Consider the following 12114-nt stretch of genomic DNA (forward strand, 5'->3'; position numbering starts at 1 on the left):
ACCCTAGAGAATGGCATCTAGCAGATGCAAACAACTTACCAAGCTTTTTATGGTTGATGAGAGCCCAGGCATAAACATGTAACACCTCCTCAAGGGCTCGAGGGAACGGTGCCTCTGGGGACAGGGAATAGTCCACTGTCAGGATGGGCACGTCAAGGTCCTTCGCCCAGTCCCTCAGGTAGATCTGGTGCAGTTCAAACAATGTGAGGAAGCAAAAACAGGGCACATTGTAAACGCTCTGCACTGTTTTATCCATAGTTATTCGCAGTGATCATTAAAGGTGCATGAATATTCAACATTTTTAATACGAATTGAATACAGTCGGGCGACCAGAAAGAACCATCCAAATGTAGCCAAGGCACCTCTCTTCAATCATGTAAACAAGATTGACCTTTTGGGAGCACATTAGAGTGCTCAAAAATGAGCATCCAAAGATTCCATAAGGAAAGGCAGCATGCAGTAATAGCATGCTCTTGTTACAACGGACCCTGATAATTCGACAAAAAAACGTCTGTTTTATCAGAAGTCTGTAATATCCGAAAATGCTCACTTCCGAAGCTTTCATTGCAATGTTTAACAACTTTATTGCAAAGAAAGAATAATGAACGTCCAAAGGGAAAAAGAAACAAAAAAGTCACAGTATTGCTCGAAAGGCGAAGCATCGATTGCAATAGCAAACCAAGCAAGATAAGTGCGGCAGCAGCAGCGAGCAAATTGACCTCCGTGCTGTTTCTCGCTTCAATGCAAACTAAATGCTGAAAGCACAGCCCATACAAAGCTACCGGCACTGGGCGCACTTTGTCCACATCGCAGATCGTTTTGAAGATGAGGCGGCTGTGCTGTAAGCAGCAGCCATCAGAGCATAACCCGCTCTCTCAGAGCAACTACGGGCTGTCCAGAGGGCCTGCGACAGGGCGGAGGACCACGGTCTTCCTACCCCGACGTGGGTGCGGCCCGCGACGGCTACGGGGACTCCCTGAAAAGGGAGGTACCCTAACGCTGTTCCTCAGGACCATTAGTAAAGTTCTTTGTCTGTCTGTCTGTCTCTCGCCTAGCCTCCCCCCCCCCCCGACACATGCCTCGCGGGCGAGAGAAGACAGCGCATTTTCGCCCTGCCTTCCCCCATTGCGTGTGTGATATTGAGTACCAATGGCTGGCTGACTCTCACAAGTCAGTTGTAAGCCCATTTTGCCACGGCCAAAGTCCACTTTATATGCCCGATTATGAAAATATTGCCGCTAATTTTGTCCGCTGTAGCGAGGTCTCCCAACGATTGTTTCCAAGGGCGCGAAACAGTTCGTGCCGCACGGCTTTTTGTTAGGTTAATAAAATAGGTAGACAAACTAATGCCAAAATATGGTCCATTAAATGCGAAAGCCTGTTGTACGCGGGTCCGTTGTAACGAGCGTAGACAAGCGTATACGAGCGTGTAACGAGCATAGACGTTGTAACGAGCGTCCCTGCTATGTGATTCACAATTGGTAGAGAAATCACTATTAGAAGTTGTCAAATATTCATTTAATTCGAATATAGCATTCTAAGGGGGACAGAAAAATGGGTGTGAGAACTGTTCAAAATGATTCTGCTGCAGGATAGCTACAGTTGTAGCACTCAGGTGCCAGTTCCTGAGTGAATGCGCAGGTCAGACTTCTGCTCAATAATCTACAGTCATTCATTAAGTGTGGCTCATGTTTTAGGCAACCTATATATGAATGTGTTCCAATTTATTATTGGGCCAGTCCCACTATGTCTGCAACGCTTTAAAACAATGTGCGGTGCTGTAGTGTAACACCTATCCTTAGTGAACACAACCCTGTAGTATGTGGTTATGTTATGTAGTATGCATGTAACATATTTGGTACATGCATCCCTTAATGTTTGATTACTGTCATTGTCATGGTCCCCAGATAGTTAAAGCAATTGCTTATCACCTACATGCTCCTCAGTTGTCCAGACATCTAATTGTGAACAGTATTACATGCACATGTGCATGTATATAAGCCTGATTTCTATTTTTACCAAATGGACTCCACCTGAACTTCATAATTCGTGTTGTTTAGAAATGAGAAAATTTTATGTTTGATTCGATACTCAGTAATCTTATCTTTCTATATTCTTATTCGATTCAATTAGTAAATTTCACTATTTGAACACCCCTAGTGATTATCTTCACCATGAAAGAAAATAGAAAAACAAGAAAGAACACTAACTTTTACCACAGCTAAGGATGTGACCAGCAAAGCCTCCTTTGCACATATACCTACAGATGTTTTTACTAACAGCTGCATAGCAATTTTATGTTCATTATTCAACACATCTTGATTCACTACCTTACTAACAGCTGTGCACAGGCACCATATCATGTATGACAAAATGAGTGACCAACTACCAGACCAGTTAAAAAGTTGGAGCACTTGAAAGCTAGCGAGATAAAGGAAATGGAAAAAGTTGCTGTAGATCCGCCATTGCCTTGACACCCCCAAAGCAGAATGTAGACAGTCATCGCAGTTCTGGAAATACTAGATATAGTGAACTCGAAGGAGATTGTGATATGATTCAATGTATCGATATTTGAGATATAAGATATGCTCATCTGAAGCTTACCTAGAAACACTGCCTGTCTTGGAACAGTCTTCTGAGATAGTAACAAGCAGAAGCTTACCGATTTCTTACTCCAAGGCTATGTCAAACTAATAGAACTACACTTATTTATTTTATTTTTTACATATGAATGTCGCAAGTAACTCGCACTGCGACACAATCTTCGATGCAACGCCAACTTTAAGAGCCTGCGTCACCAGCCACATGGGATCTCGGTGCATGTTGCATGTGACAATGTGATTGTTGTGCATTTCTATTTTGGATAAAGTAAACATGCACGCAGTAAGGATACAAACCAGCCTTCATGAATATGCACCATGCCTGAGTCAGTGCACCTGTACCACGAATGTGTGTGAATGTGCCAGGCATGCCTATTGCTTTATGCCGCTAGAAGTCACGTATCCGCAGAAAGCCGACCAGGTAGACGCTGATAGATACGAAAGTGGCTCTCAGTTTGTGCAGAACATCGGAGTAAATTCCAGGTCAAGCGAAACGCGACCACCATGCGATTCCAAATGAAATGTGTTCAGCGCCGCATTCGCACTGCTCGCTATTAATACAGTCGAACCCGACTATATCGAACCTGTTTACATCGAATTATTCTGTATATCAAACAATTTCTGAACACAGTATAGCTACAATGAGTATATATAGCAAAAATTACGTTTACATCGAACAAAAATAGCAGCAACTCCCGATATAATGAACGACAAGCGGCGCAAAAGTGCCCCCAAAAGTTGGCTTTCTCTCGCGGTGCAGCTTCATCCAACCGCTCTCCCTACCGTGACCGCGCTGCATCGGGCAAGCCGTCCCAACACACCCCTGCAAAAAATAATCCTGGCCCACCCGCAGCGCTTGCTCAGACAGCCAATCAGAGGCTCTTGCGCCCTCGTCATGCAAGATGGCGCAAGTGCGGGTTGTCTCGCTGCCTTTCTGGTTCGTTGTTTTTGCGCCTTGTGGGCCTTCTCCCGCAGTGTTGCCGTGATGAAGCGGCAGAATTTGATTTTCACCGTGATGCCTGAATTCATAAATCGGGTCGAATGCGGTGAGAAGTCGGATGACCCCGCAGTGTGCAAGATTCCGAGGAGCACTCTAAGCACAATCTTGAAGAATAAGGGGGAGATTAGGGCTAGAGCGGACAAACTCATGGCCCCGTGCCCGTGGTGCCTGACACGTACGCACAGCCATGTACAAGTGGTTCATCAAAAACTGCTTCAGGCGTGCCGGCTTCCGTGTGCGCGGTGGTAACTGTAAATTCTGATTAGTGCGACGAAGCCGTTGCCGATGTTGCCGAAGTTTGCAGCAAGCTGTCAAAATTTTCGGAAGCTGTTGATGAGTCAACGGCTGACGAGTTTGTGAGTGAAAATGATGGTGTCGTGACCATGGGAGCGCCTGAAAACGAAGACTACATTGCTGACATCGTACCGAGTACAAGTGAAAGCGGGCACAAAGAGGAAAGCAACGATAGTCCTTTGCCCACATCCTCCGAGGTGATTGGTGCACTCGCACTAGTCCGGTGCTTCTGCACAAATGTGGAAGGTTGCAGCCTCAGCCACTACGACTCTTTAGACAATGTGGAGAAGTGCGTGCGTCGCAGGCAGCGAAATTGTCCAAGCAGAAGAAAATACAGAACTATTTCATGCAAAACTAAGCTAGTTCCATCAATAAAGTGGTTTTATAAATGATATGTGCTCTTATGATGTCCAATTCTTTAGCAGGCTTATATTGAATTACGCCCTATATCGAACTTATCGGCGCTTTTTTGCAAGTTCGATATAGCTGGGTTCGACTGTATAAACATTCATTGACATGTCCACGTTTCATATACCGGAGATTTACTGCATAATAGTTTATTCTTTCCTTATTAATTTCTTTATTCATATATTTCCCCACTTTTCCCAAAGGCGCTGCTACAGCAGGGGGGTTACAATCTTGAAAAACATACATCTTCGTTCGCACTGCACACATCCTCAGACGTCAGTCGATTCCACTGAGCAATAGTTTTTACAAAAAAAGAATTTGCATACAGGTTCGCCCTGACCTGGTATGTATTCCCTAATTTTGTACTTGTGGTCAGTCTGTCAGTTGCGCAAGCTCTGGCTGAAATCAGCATCGAAAGATGGTGCCAACAGCCTTACTGCTAGTGTCTGCTATTGATGTTTCCTAAACGATATTACCTATGCAGACAGGCTAAAACTCTTAAGTCACAGAATTTCTTAACGAACTCTTTCATCACTTCACTAAAGCCTACATACATTCATTCAACTCTTTGCCTACCAGTGACAATTGTTGCCATTACTGTAGGTAACTTTGACAAAGCTTAGCATGACAGTTTTGGGATCATTTTTGCACTTTCTTGCTAATCCAAATTATTTTCAAGCTTGTGGAACAACTCTACTATCAGACGCCTGACAGGCGCTTCTTGGGAAACTAGATATTTCATTACCTTGACATGGTTAAAAAACTTCCGGAGTTGCCCTTTAAAGAAACATGCAACCTTGTTTCCCTTCATAAATATATAAAAGAAATGAGAGACGAAAATCAGTGTTTTCAGTGGCATCCTTATGGGAAACAAAGGATTATTATCATAAATATTTATACTTTAACAACGACATTCTTCTTTACTTCAACCTGGTAACAGCAATTCTCAGCTGCACAGTACCACTGAGGAGCAGCTATGACAGGCATAGCCCAGCAAGCACTCACCTCATGAGAGTCGGGAGTTTGGGACACAAACCCACCACCATGGCAATGAAGTAGCAAGCCCTCAGATGGAGGGGATGGACTAGAAAACCACCGGCTCCCTGTGACAGCCTCCTGCAAACAAAAGCATCACACAGCAACATCAGAATAAAGATTTAACAGCAACACAAAACAAAGCTGCAATCCTAGTTTGTTTCCTCATCAGGGTATGAAGTTTGAGCTCGGAAAAAACAAGGAGACAGTTTTTTTGAAAAGAAGCACCTTAGTGCACTATTGACTAAGGGCACTTTTAAAATGGCCATGTTTACAATTCACAAACATTTTATTCGGTAGCTCCCTTGGCCAATGGCAAAATACTGTGATCAACAGCACAGCAAAAATTTCCAGACCTCCACATTCACTCAGCATGTTCTCTTCTTTGCAGGGAAACAGTAGGCTTGAGAAATATCTGAAACTTGGTAACTACACAAATTAAAATAGTTGCCATTTCTCTGTGGTGGTCCTGAAAAGAAAATTTGGCAGCAGCTATCCAAGCAATGTGTAGTCAAGCAAACTTTTGACGCTTCTGCTTAATAACAGATATTCAAACAACGCAATCAAATTCAATAGAATATGGCTATTTAGATAATGCAGGCTTTTTATAGAGTACTGAATATGAAACATTTTCTTCCTTCCAAAGATAATAATAATAATAATAATAATAATAATAATAATAATAATAATAATAATAATAATAATAATAATAATAATAATAATAATAATAATAATAATAAAACACGGGGAGAAATTTTAGTACAAAAATTGGCAGTTTTACTCGAAGGGCAAAGTATTGACAGCCATAGCAAGGTTTGGAATTGTGTGTTATGCTTAAGCTGCTCAGACAGCATCCTAGTAATACATGCGGGTGGCATGTTGGCACATCTGAGCATGCAAGGCGACCACCGCTGAGCGGCAGAAACAATGCTACTCTGGCTCCGCTGCAGAGTTTACTGAGCTAAGCACGATGACGCATCCACTTAGCTTCATAGTTTCTGCAGCCAGGCATGCTGCATGTTTCCAGAGACATTCTAAACCTCCGCACAGTCAATAACCACAGCTTCTCAGCTTGAAAAGGGGGAAGGCGGGAGATGTAAATTCAAGACGAGTAAAATGAGAGCAAGGTGAAAGCAGGAGCCAACGTTTCAACAAGTGGACTTGTCTTTTTCAAGGCCTTGAAGAGGACAAGTCCACTTGTCGAAACGCTGGCTCTTGCTTTCACCAAGCCTTGAAGAAGACAAGTAGACAAGTCCACTTGTCCAGACATTGGCTCCTGCTTTCACTTTGTTCTCGTTTTGCTCAGCTTCTCAGCTTGCAACTCATGCTTCATGTAGCCAATGGGCCATTTGACCGAGCCTTTTTTTTTTTCATGGCAGGAAGGCTCTGGTTGCTCCAGTAACTCAATACCCAGCCATAACCCCATATTCGACAGAATTGAATGCGTATCAAACTAGTGAATTGAGTAGGCTCTTTTTGAAAAAGGGTAGTACTATTTGGCTAGTAGGTATGTAAATTTCCGACATTCAGGCACCCCTATATGAAACCAGCTGTGAGGACCACTTGACCTCTCCTGCATCCGCTTACATTCAACTTCCTCACATAAATCCCATGTCTCAAGACGTTTGGCTTCCCCGTATGATGCATATGCGATGGTAGGGTGGGCACTAGTGCTGCACTCGCGCAGCTATGGGAGACGGCACAAATGTTCTGAGGCAAGCGCTAACTTAGGGAATTGATAATGTGGGCGTGAGAGAAACCTGTTTCCTTGACTTTGGCTTTGAGATGTAGGCGCATATGGACTGACCGCACACCTTTCAGTGCTCCCTGCGGGACTACCTATGAAAGGCTTCCCATTCAGTTTCGGAGTGCAGCACCAGCATGGGCAATCACAATAGCATGTGCTTCGGTTCACAGAACAGCATTCGTGAATTACTGATGCAGTGATGCGTAGGTAAACATCTGCTTGGCAACCTTGCGTGGCGAGTCCAACTTCCTTGACTTTTCAGTGATATCAGGAAATATTCCTTGAATGGATTTCAGCTAGCTGGCACTGTTGTGTAGAATAAGCAATAAGTACCTTTTTTTTTTTGGATTGCTTGCACTGGCTTGTGCCCTGTCCTTCATTACTAGGGGCACTGCAATACCGCAAGTTAACAGGTATTTAGCACGAAAGTACTCACAACAGTGGTGGTACTAAAATGGGCAAAGCCTAGAAGTGAAAACCATCAACTCCTACACTTATAGTACTTCTTTCAGTAACTAAGAGCTGTGCTATCACTCCACCCAGAAGTCTGCAGTGGTGAGAAACCCTAGCAGAACACGTGAGATATGCCTTTGAATGATCTTGTGGCCATGCTGCAGCCCACATTCATGAAGATCCTCTTATCTGCAGGTTTTCATGTGGTTCCATTTGCTCTGCAGTTTTTCTCTAGCAGAATCAAATAAAGTGTCACACATATTATTGTTATTAGAGTTGTACACAGAATACCTTTAAAAAAAATTGTTATTTCTTACAATTCTTTATCTTTTTTTTTTTAGTACCACATTATTAAGAACTCCCGCACCTCTTCCTTCAGCAAAAAAATCCCATGGATCTGAGTGAGAGATCTGAATGAAACTGAGTGAGAAAACCTGAAGAGCCGAAAAGGTGTCAAAGAACAAAGTTTCTCAGCAACTTTTTCTTTTTGTGCATTCTTTTATATATAACATGATAAAGCTTTAAACAAGGAAGTTTTCGAACTTGTTTCATCATCAATACACTTGTAATAATATCCTACTTACATTTTGTGCAAGCGTGCATATTGTTTTACTTCAACATATTATTGAGGCCAGAAATGAAGCTTGCAGCACAAAACTTCAACTTTCCAGCTCATTTCAAGACCTCCATATACCAGCATAAATGAAAAAAAAAAATGGGGCTTTGATACTTTTTACAGTCTGCTCGTTTTCGTCATGGCAAGAAAACACAAGATTCAGAACTGTAAATTGTGCCATCAGAGCCATTTTACCATGCAACATGCCACTACACAGCAACTGTGAGTTTATTTTGATTGGGCACATCTTACAAATGTTGGTGGCAAACATCTGAAAATATAAGGACGTTAGTGTTAGTTTGTATGACAAGTTGTTCTATAATTACTACTGCAAAGTGAGAAAGCATAGAAAGTTAGAAATCGAGAACGATTAGAAAAGTGACCAGGCCATTATATTGAACTGTTAATATACCAGCCACATCTCAGTGCGCCCCCACCCATCTCCTTTATGTTGTTCCTATTGCACTAAAAGCTGTGCTGCTATGCCAATGCACTGCTCCAACACATCCTTGTGCTAAACTCTGGTATTTGGATGGCCTCTGAGATTAGGCGATGTGATGACCTGAGATTGGAAGCCATTTCAGATAGTATTGTCCTCCACCACTACACAGTTCTCCACCACCTTATCAGTAATGACATTTTCTCATTTTCGGTCCTGCCAAGAGGTGCTCTCTCAATCATGACAGCTCAAGGATTCCAGCCTATAGCTATCATACTTATTGGTCTATCAGAATGTGCACGCAAGGTGCCGGGGATTTCGAGAAGTTTAAAGAATGGGTGGCTGGTCTTTTGACCAGAACTGCAGGCACCCTGCTCCTTGTACTGGAATAAATATTTAGCTCAGATGTGCATAAGTGCATCACCTACCAAATAGGCAAGCTTACTTGCCCCATTCAAAAAGTGCTGACGCATACTTTCAATGTTTTAGAAACTCTACCACACTCTTCTTGCACATCGAAAAATTGAGCTTAGCAAGTATGAAGGTAGAGAAATATTTATTTGATAATAAAGTTGGCCATGAAATGCGAGACCTACTGTCATGAATATTACTGCGACGTCGTGACACAGAGCAGAGTTCTCTGATGTCATGTAGCAATAAGGCTAGGTAGGTACGATGATGTTGCTTATGTGTGGGTGCCTCTTTTGGCTGTGCTTGTATTTGTCACTCATGACACATCCACCTCCTGGGTACTGGAATTGAGGCTGGTTTGTAGGAACCAGCATTATGGCAAATTATTTGGGGTGCTCCGACACTTATCATTATTTTTCTTTTCAGGATTAAGAAGGCTTGTACTTTCTTTGAACGCAAGTAAATGACAAGTTGAAAATGTCACTTAGGTACTCCTTCGAGGAGCAGGCAACAGACAAAACTCGCCTGTCCTTTCCTCCACCGATAGGAGAGCAGCCGACAGCGAATAGGAGCCCTTGGCAGATGAGAAGAGGGCACAGGGATGTCGACCCAGGCCAGTCCATTTTCAGTGGGCAATGTCTGCATCTTTTCAGGCACGGTCACCACTTCGCACACCTCCAATGAGGGACAGATCCACTGGGGCACCCGCTGCAGTGAGACAAATGTGCGAGTATAGCAGGTGGATCAGCAAGGCTTCTTTCTGGGCAAGGTCATTAACTACAATTACGAAAGATCAGTGAGAAAAAAAAGGGCAATTATGCTGATCACACACAATGTAGAAATCAATGTTATACAAAGCATTAGCAATGAGGACATGGGGCTGCAAAACCCACTGGCAACTAAATCACAAGTGAATCCCGCCGCCCACAGAGCAATGTTTCCAAGTGTCTGGGAAATTTGACCATGACTTGTAGCCAGAAAGCCAGACTCAAGAAACTGGTGTGTGCATGTGCGTGCGTGCGTGCATGTGTGTGTGTGTGTGTGTGTGTGTGTGTGTGTGTGTGTGTGTGTGTGTGTGTGTGTGTGTGTGTGTGTGTGTGTGTGCGTGCGTGTGCGTGCGTGTGTGTGTGTCCTTTCACTAGGATCATCACACTTAAGCTATTTCCTTTGCCTCTGAACTCATTCACTATAACAGCAGCAGGTTCTCACAGTAGACACCACTATCTTCTCAAGACCTTCTGGTTTGCGATGTACACATACCATTATTAGTGGCACTATTACCTGGTGTGGCCTCTGAGATACATGCCCACACACCATCACCCTATCCTAATCTAAACATGTCCTCCTATCTAACTACATGTAAAAGGAGAATTCATTTTCTTTTTGGCAACCACTGTGCCAAATTTGGTGAGGTTTGTTGCATTTAAAAGAAATTAAAATCTAGAGACAGTTGGTTTCCAATTTTTTATTTAGGCCATCAATATTTTATTAAATATTGGCAAAAATTTTAAATTTTCATAGAACGACACTAGCAAGTTTACAGTTCTGTAACTCAGCAATGAAAAATGATATCACAATTCTGTAAATTGGATCTAATAGTACATCTAAAGCGGACAAAATGGATATGTTACACATGAATCTCAAAAAATTTTGTATTATGAAAATACAGCTCTTGCAGAACACTTGTACACAACGTAACAAATTCAGGTAAGATATAAAATGACGTATTGAATTGTCTGCTTTCAATGATCTAATGGGTGCCATTTACAGAACCGCGATATCTGTTCTTGATGCAGAGCTATTCATTTGTAAACTTTGTGCTTCTATTTTTTTTCAATCTTGCGAATTTTTGAAATTCTTTATAATATTCAGGCCCTAAACTGAAATTCTGCTTCCAACAGTCACTAGAATTAAACTTTCTGTTTCAACTGCAACAAATTTCATTAAAATCAGTCCAAGGGTTATCTCAGGAAAACATTTTTTTGTTTTACACGTATTTGAATAGGCTGCGTCGGACTTGGGCTCGAGCTAAAGCTTCCTCTTAAAGCCATTACCATTAAGAAAGAAAGAGAAGAAACACGATGTAGAACAACTCTATATGAATGCACGCATGTCGTTAGAAAATGCGTCTTGACACGGTTGTTGAGTACCAGATTGTGTCCTTGTTCATGTTTCGCTTGAATGAGAAGCTGTGTTTTCACTTTCCTGTCCTTGCAACAACAGCCTATCGGGAATGACAAATCGACAGAGGGACGGACACAAACAGTTCGATTTTGGGCTTTCAACTGCTGGTCACAGCAAAAGGAAAGAAAGAAAAAAAGAAAGAAAGGAAGAAAGAGAAAAATTGACAAGAGAGGAGATGAACAAGAAAAGAGAAGGAAAGTGCGTGCAGAAGGAGATAGAGCCAAGTGCAGCTATCTGCGGCAAGAGATGCATGTATATGCGGCAACAGATTTGGGTATCAGTTCTTCTGTTGGGAATGGTATTTTTCTGTCTAGCAACAGGCAGCTACAAGTGAGCTCATGGTAATCATAGTAATCATGGTAATCATGAACTCATGGTAATCTCCTTTCTTGTGTGTGGTCATCATATTTTAATGCAGAGTTCCTTAGCTACTTGACTACCTATTTTTGCAAGACCTTAAGTAAGGTTAGGGTGACTACCCTAGTCAGAATGTTTGCTATATTTTCAATTTCCAGATCAGAACAATGTCTTTCTTTATCTATGAAGTTTATTCTAGAGGTCTATGTATGGGTTCCCTTTGCAGCATTATGCTGAAATCAAATCAACACCAAGCTTTCCTTTTATCGAGCCATTTAAAAAGCTTCCTTCTTAGACTAAGAATTTTGGTTATGTTATCAACAATACACTTAAGTGTACTTAAAAGCTATTCCGTGCATATTAAAAAAATGTAGTAATGTCGAACTGCGTGAAAACAAAATTACAATACAGTTCTGTAGCTCTTCCACCTTACTCTGTTATGCAGAAAAAATGAGTAAATATTACACATATTTTGCTTCTTGCTCATCATTATATTGCAACTTACATGAAAAGCATACTCAATAGAGGCATGGAAGCTCCTCTTAAAGAGGCCCTGAAACACTTTCCTAA

The 12114-nt window shown here is 42.1% G+C and overlaps 1 protein-coding gene across 1 annotated transcript in view; it reads right to left on the reverse strand.

The window, feature by feature from the left end:
- The window catches only part of Hsl (hormone-sensitive lipase), a 31650-nt gene that overhangs the window by 9020 nt on the left and 10516 nt on the right, over positions 1-12114 (reverse strand). Inside the window, exons 3-5 of the mRNA XM_075693460.1 lie at positions 9529-9711; positions 5308-5418; positions 40-184 (exon numbers count right to left, since the gene is read on the reverse strand). Of these exons, the coding sequence (XP_075549575.1) occupies positions 40-184; positions 5308-5418; positions 9529-9711 (439 nt within the window). The remainder of the gene's footprint in view (positions 1-39; positions 185-5307; positions 5419-9528; positions 9712-12114) is intronic.

This window comes from Dermacentor variabilis, chromosome 5 (assembly GCF_050947875.1).
Source record: "Dermacentor variabilis isolate Ectoservices chromosome 5, ASM5094787v1, whole genome shotgun sequence".
Lineage (NCBI taxonomy): Eukaryota > Metazoa > Arthropoda > Arachnida > Ixodida > Ixodidae > Dermacentor > Dermacentor variabilis.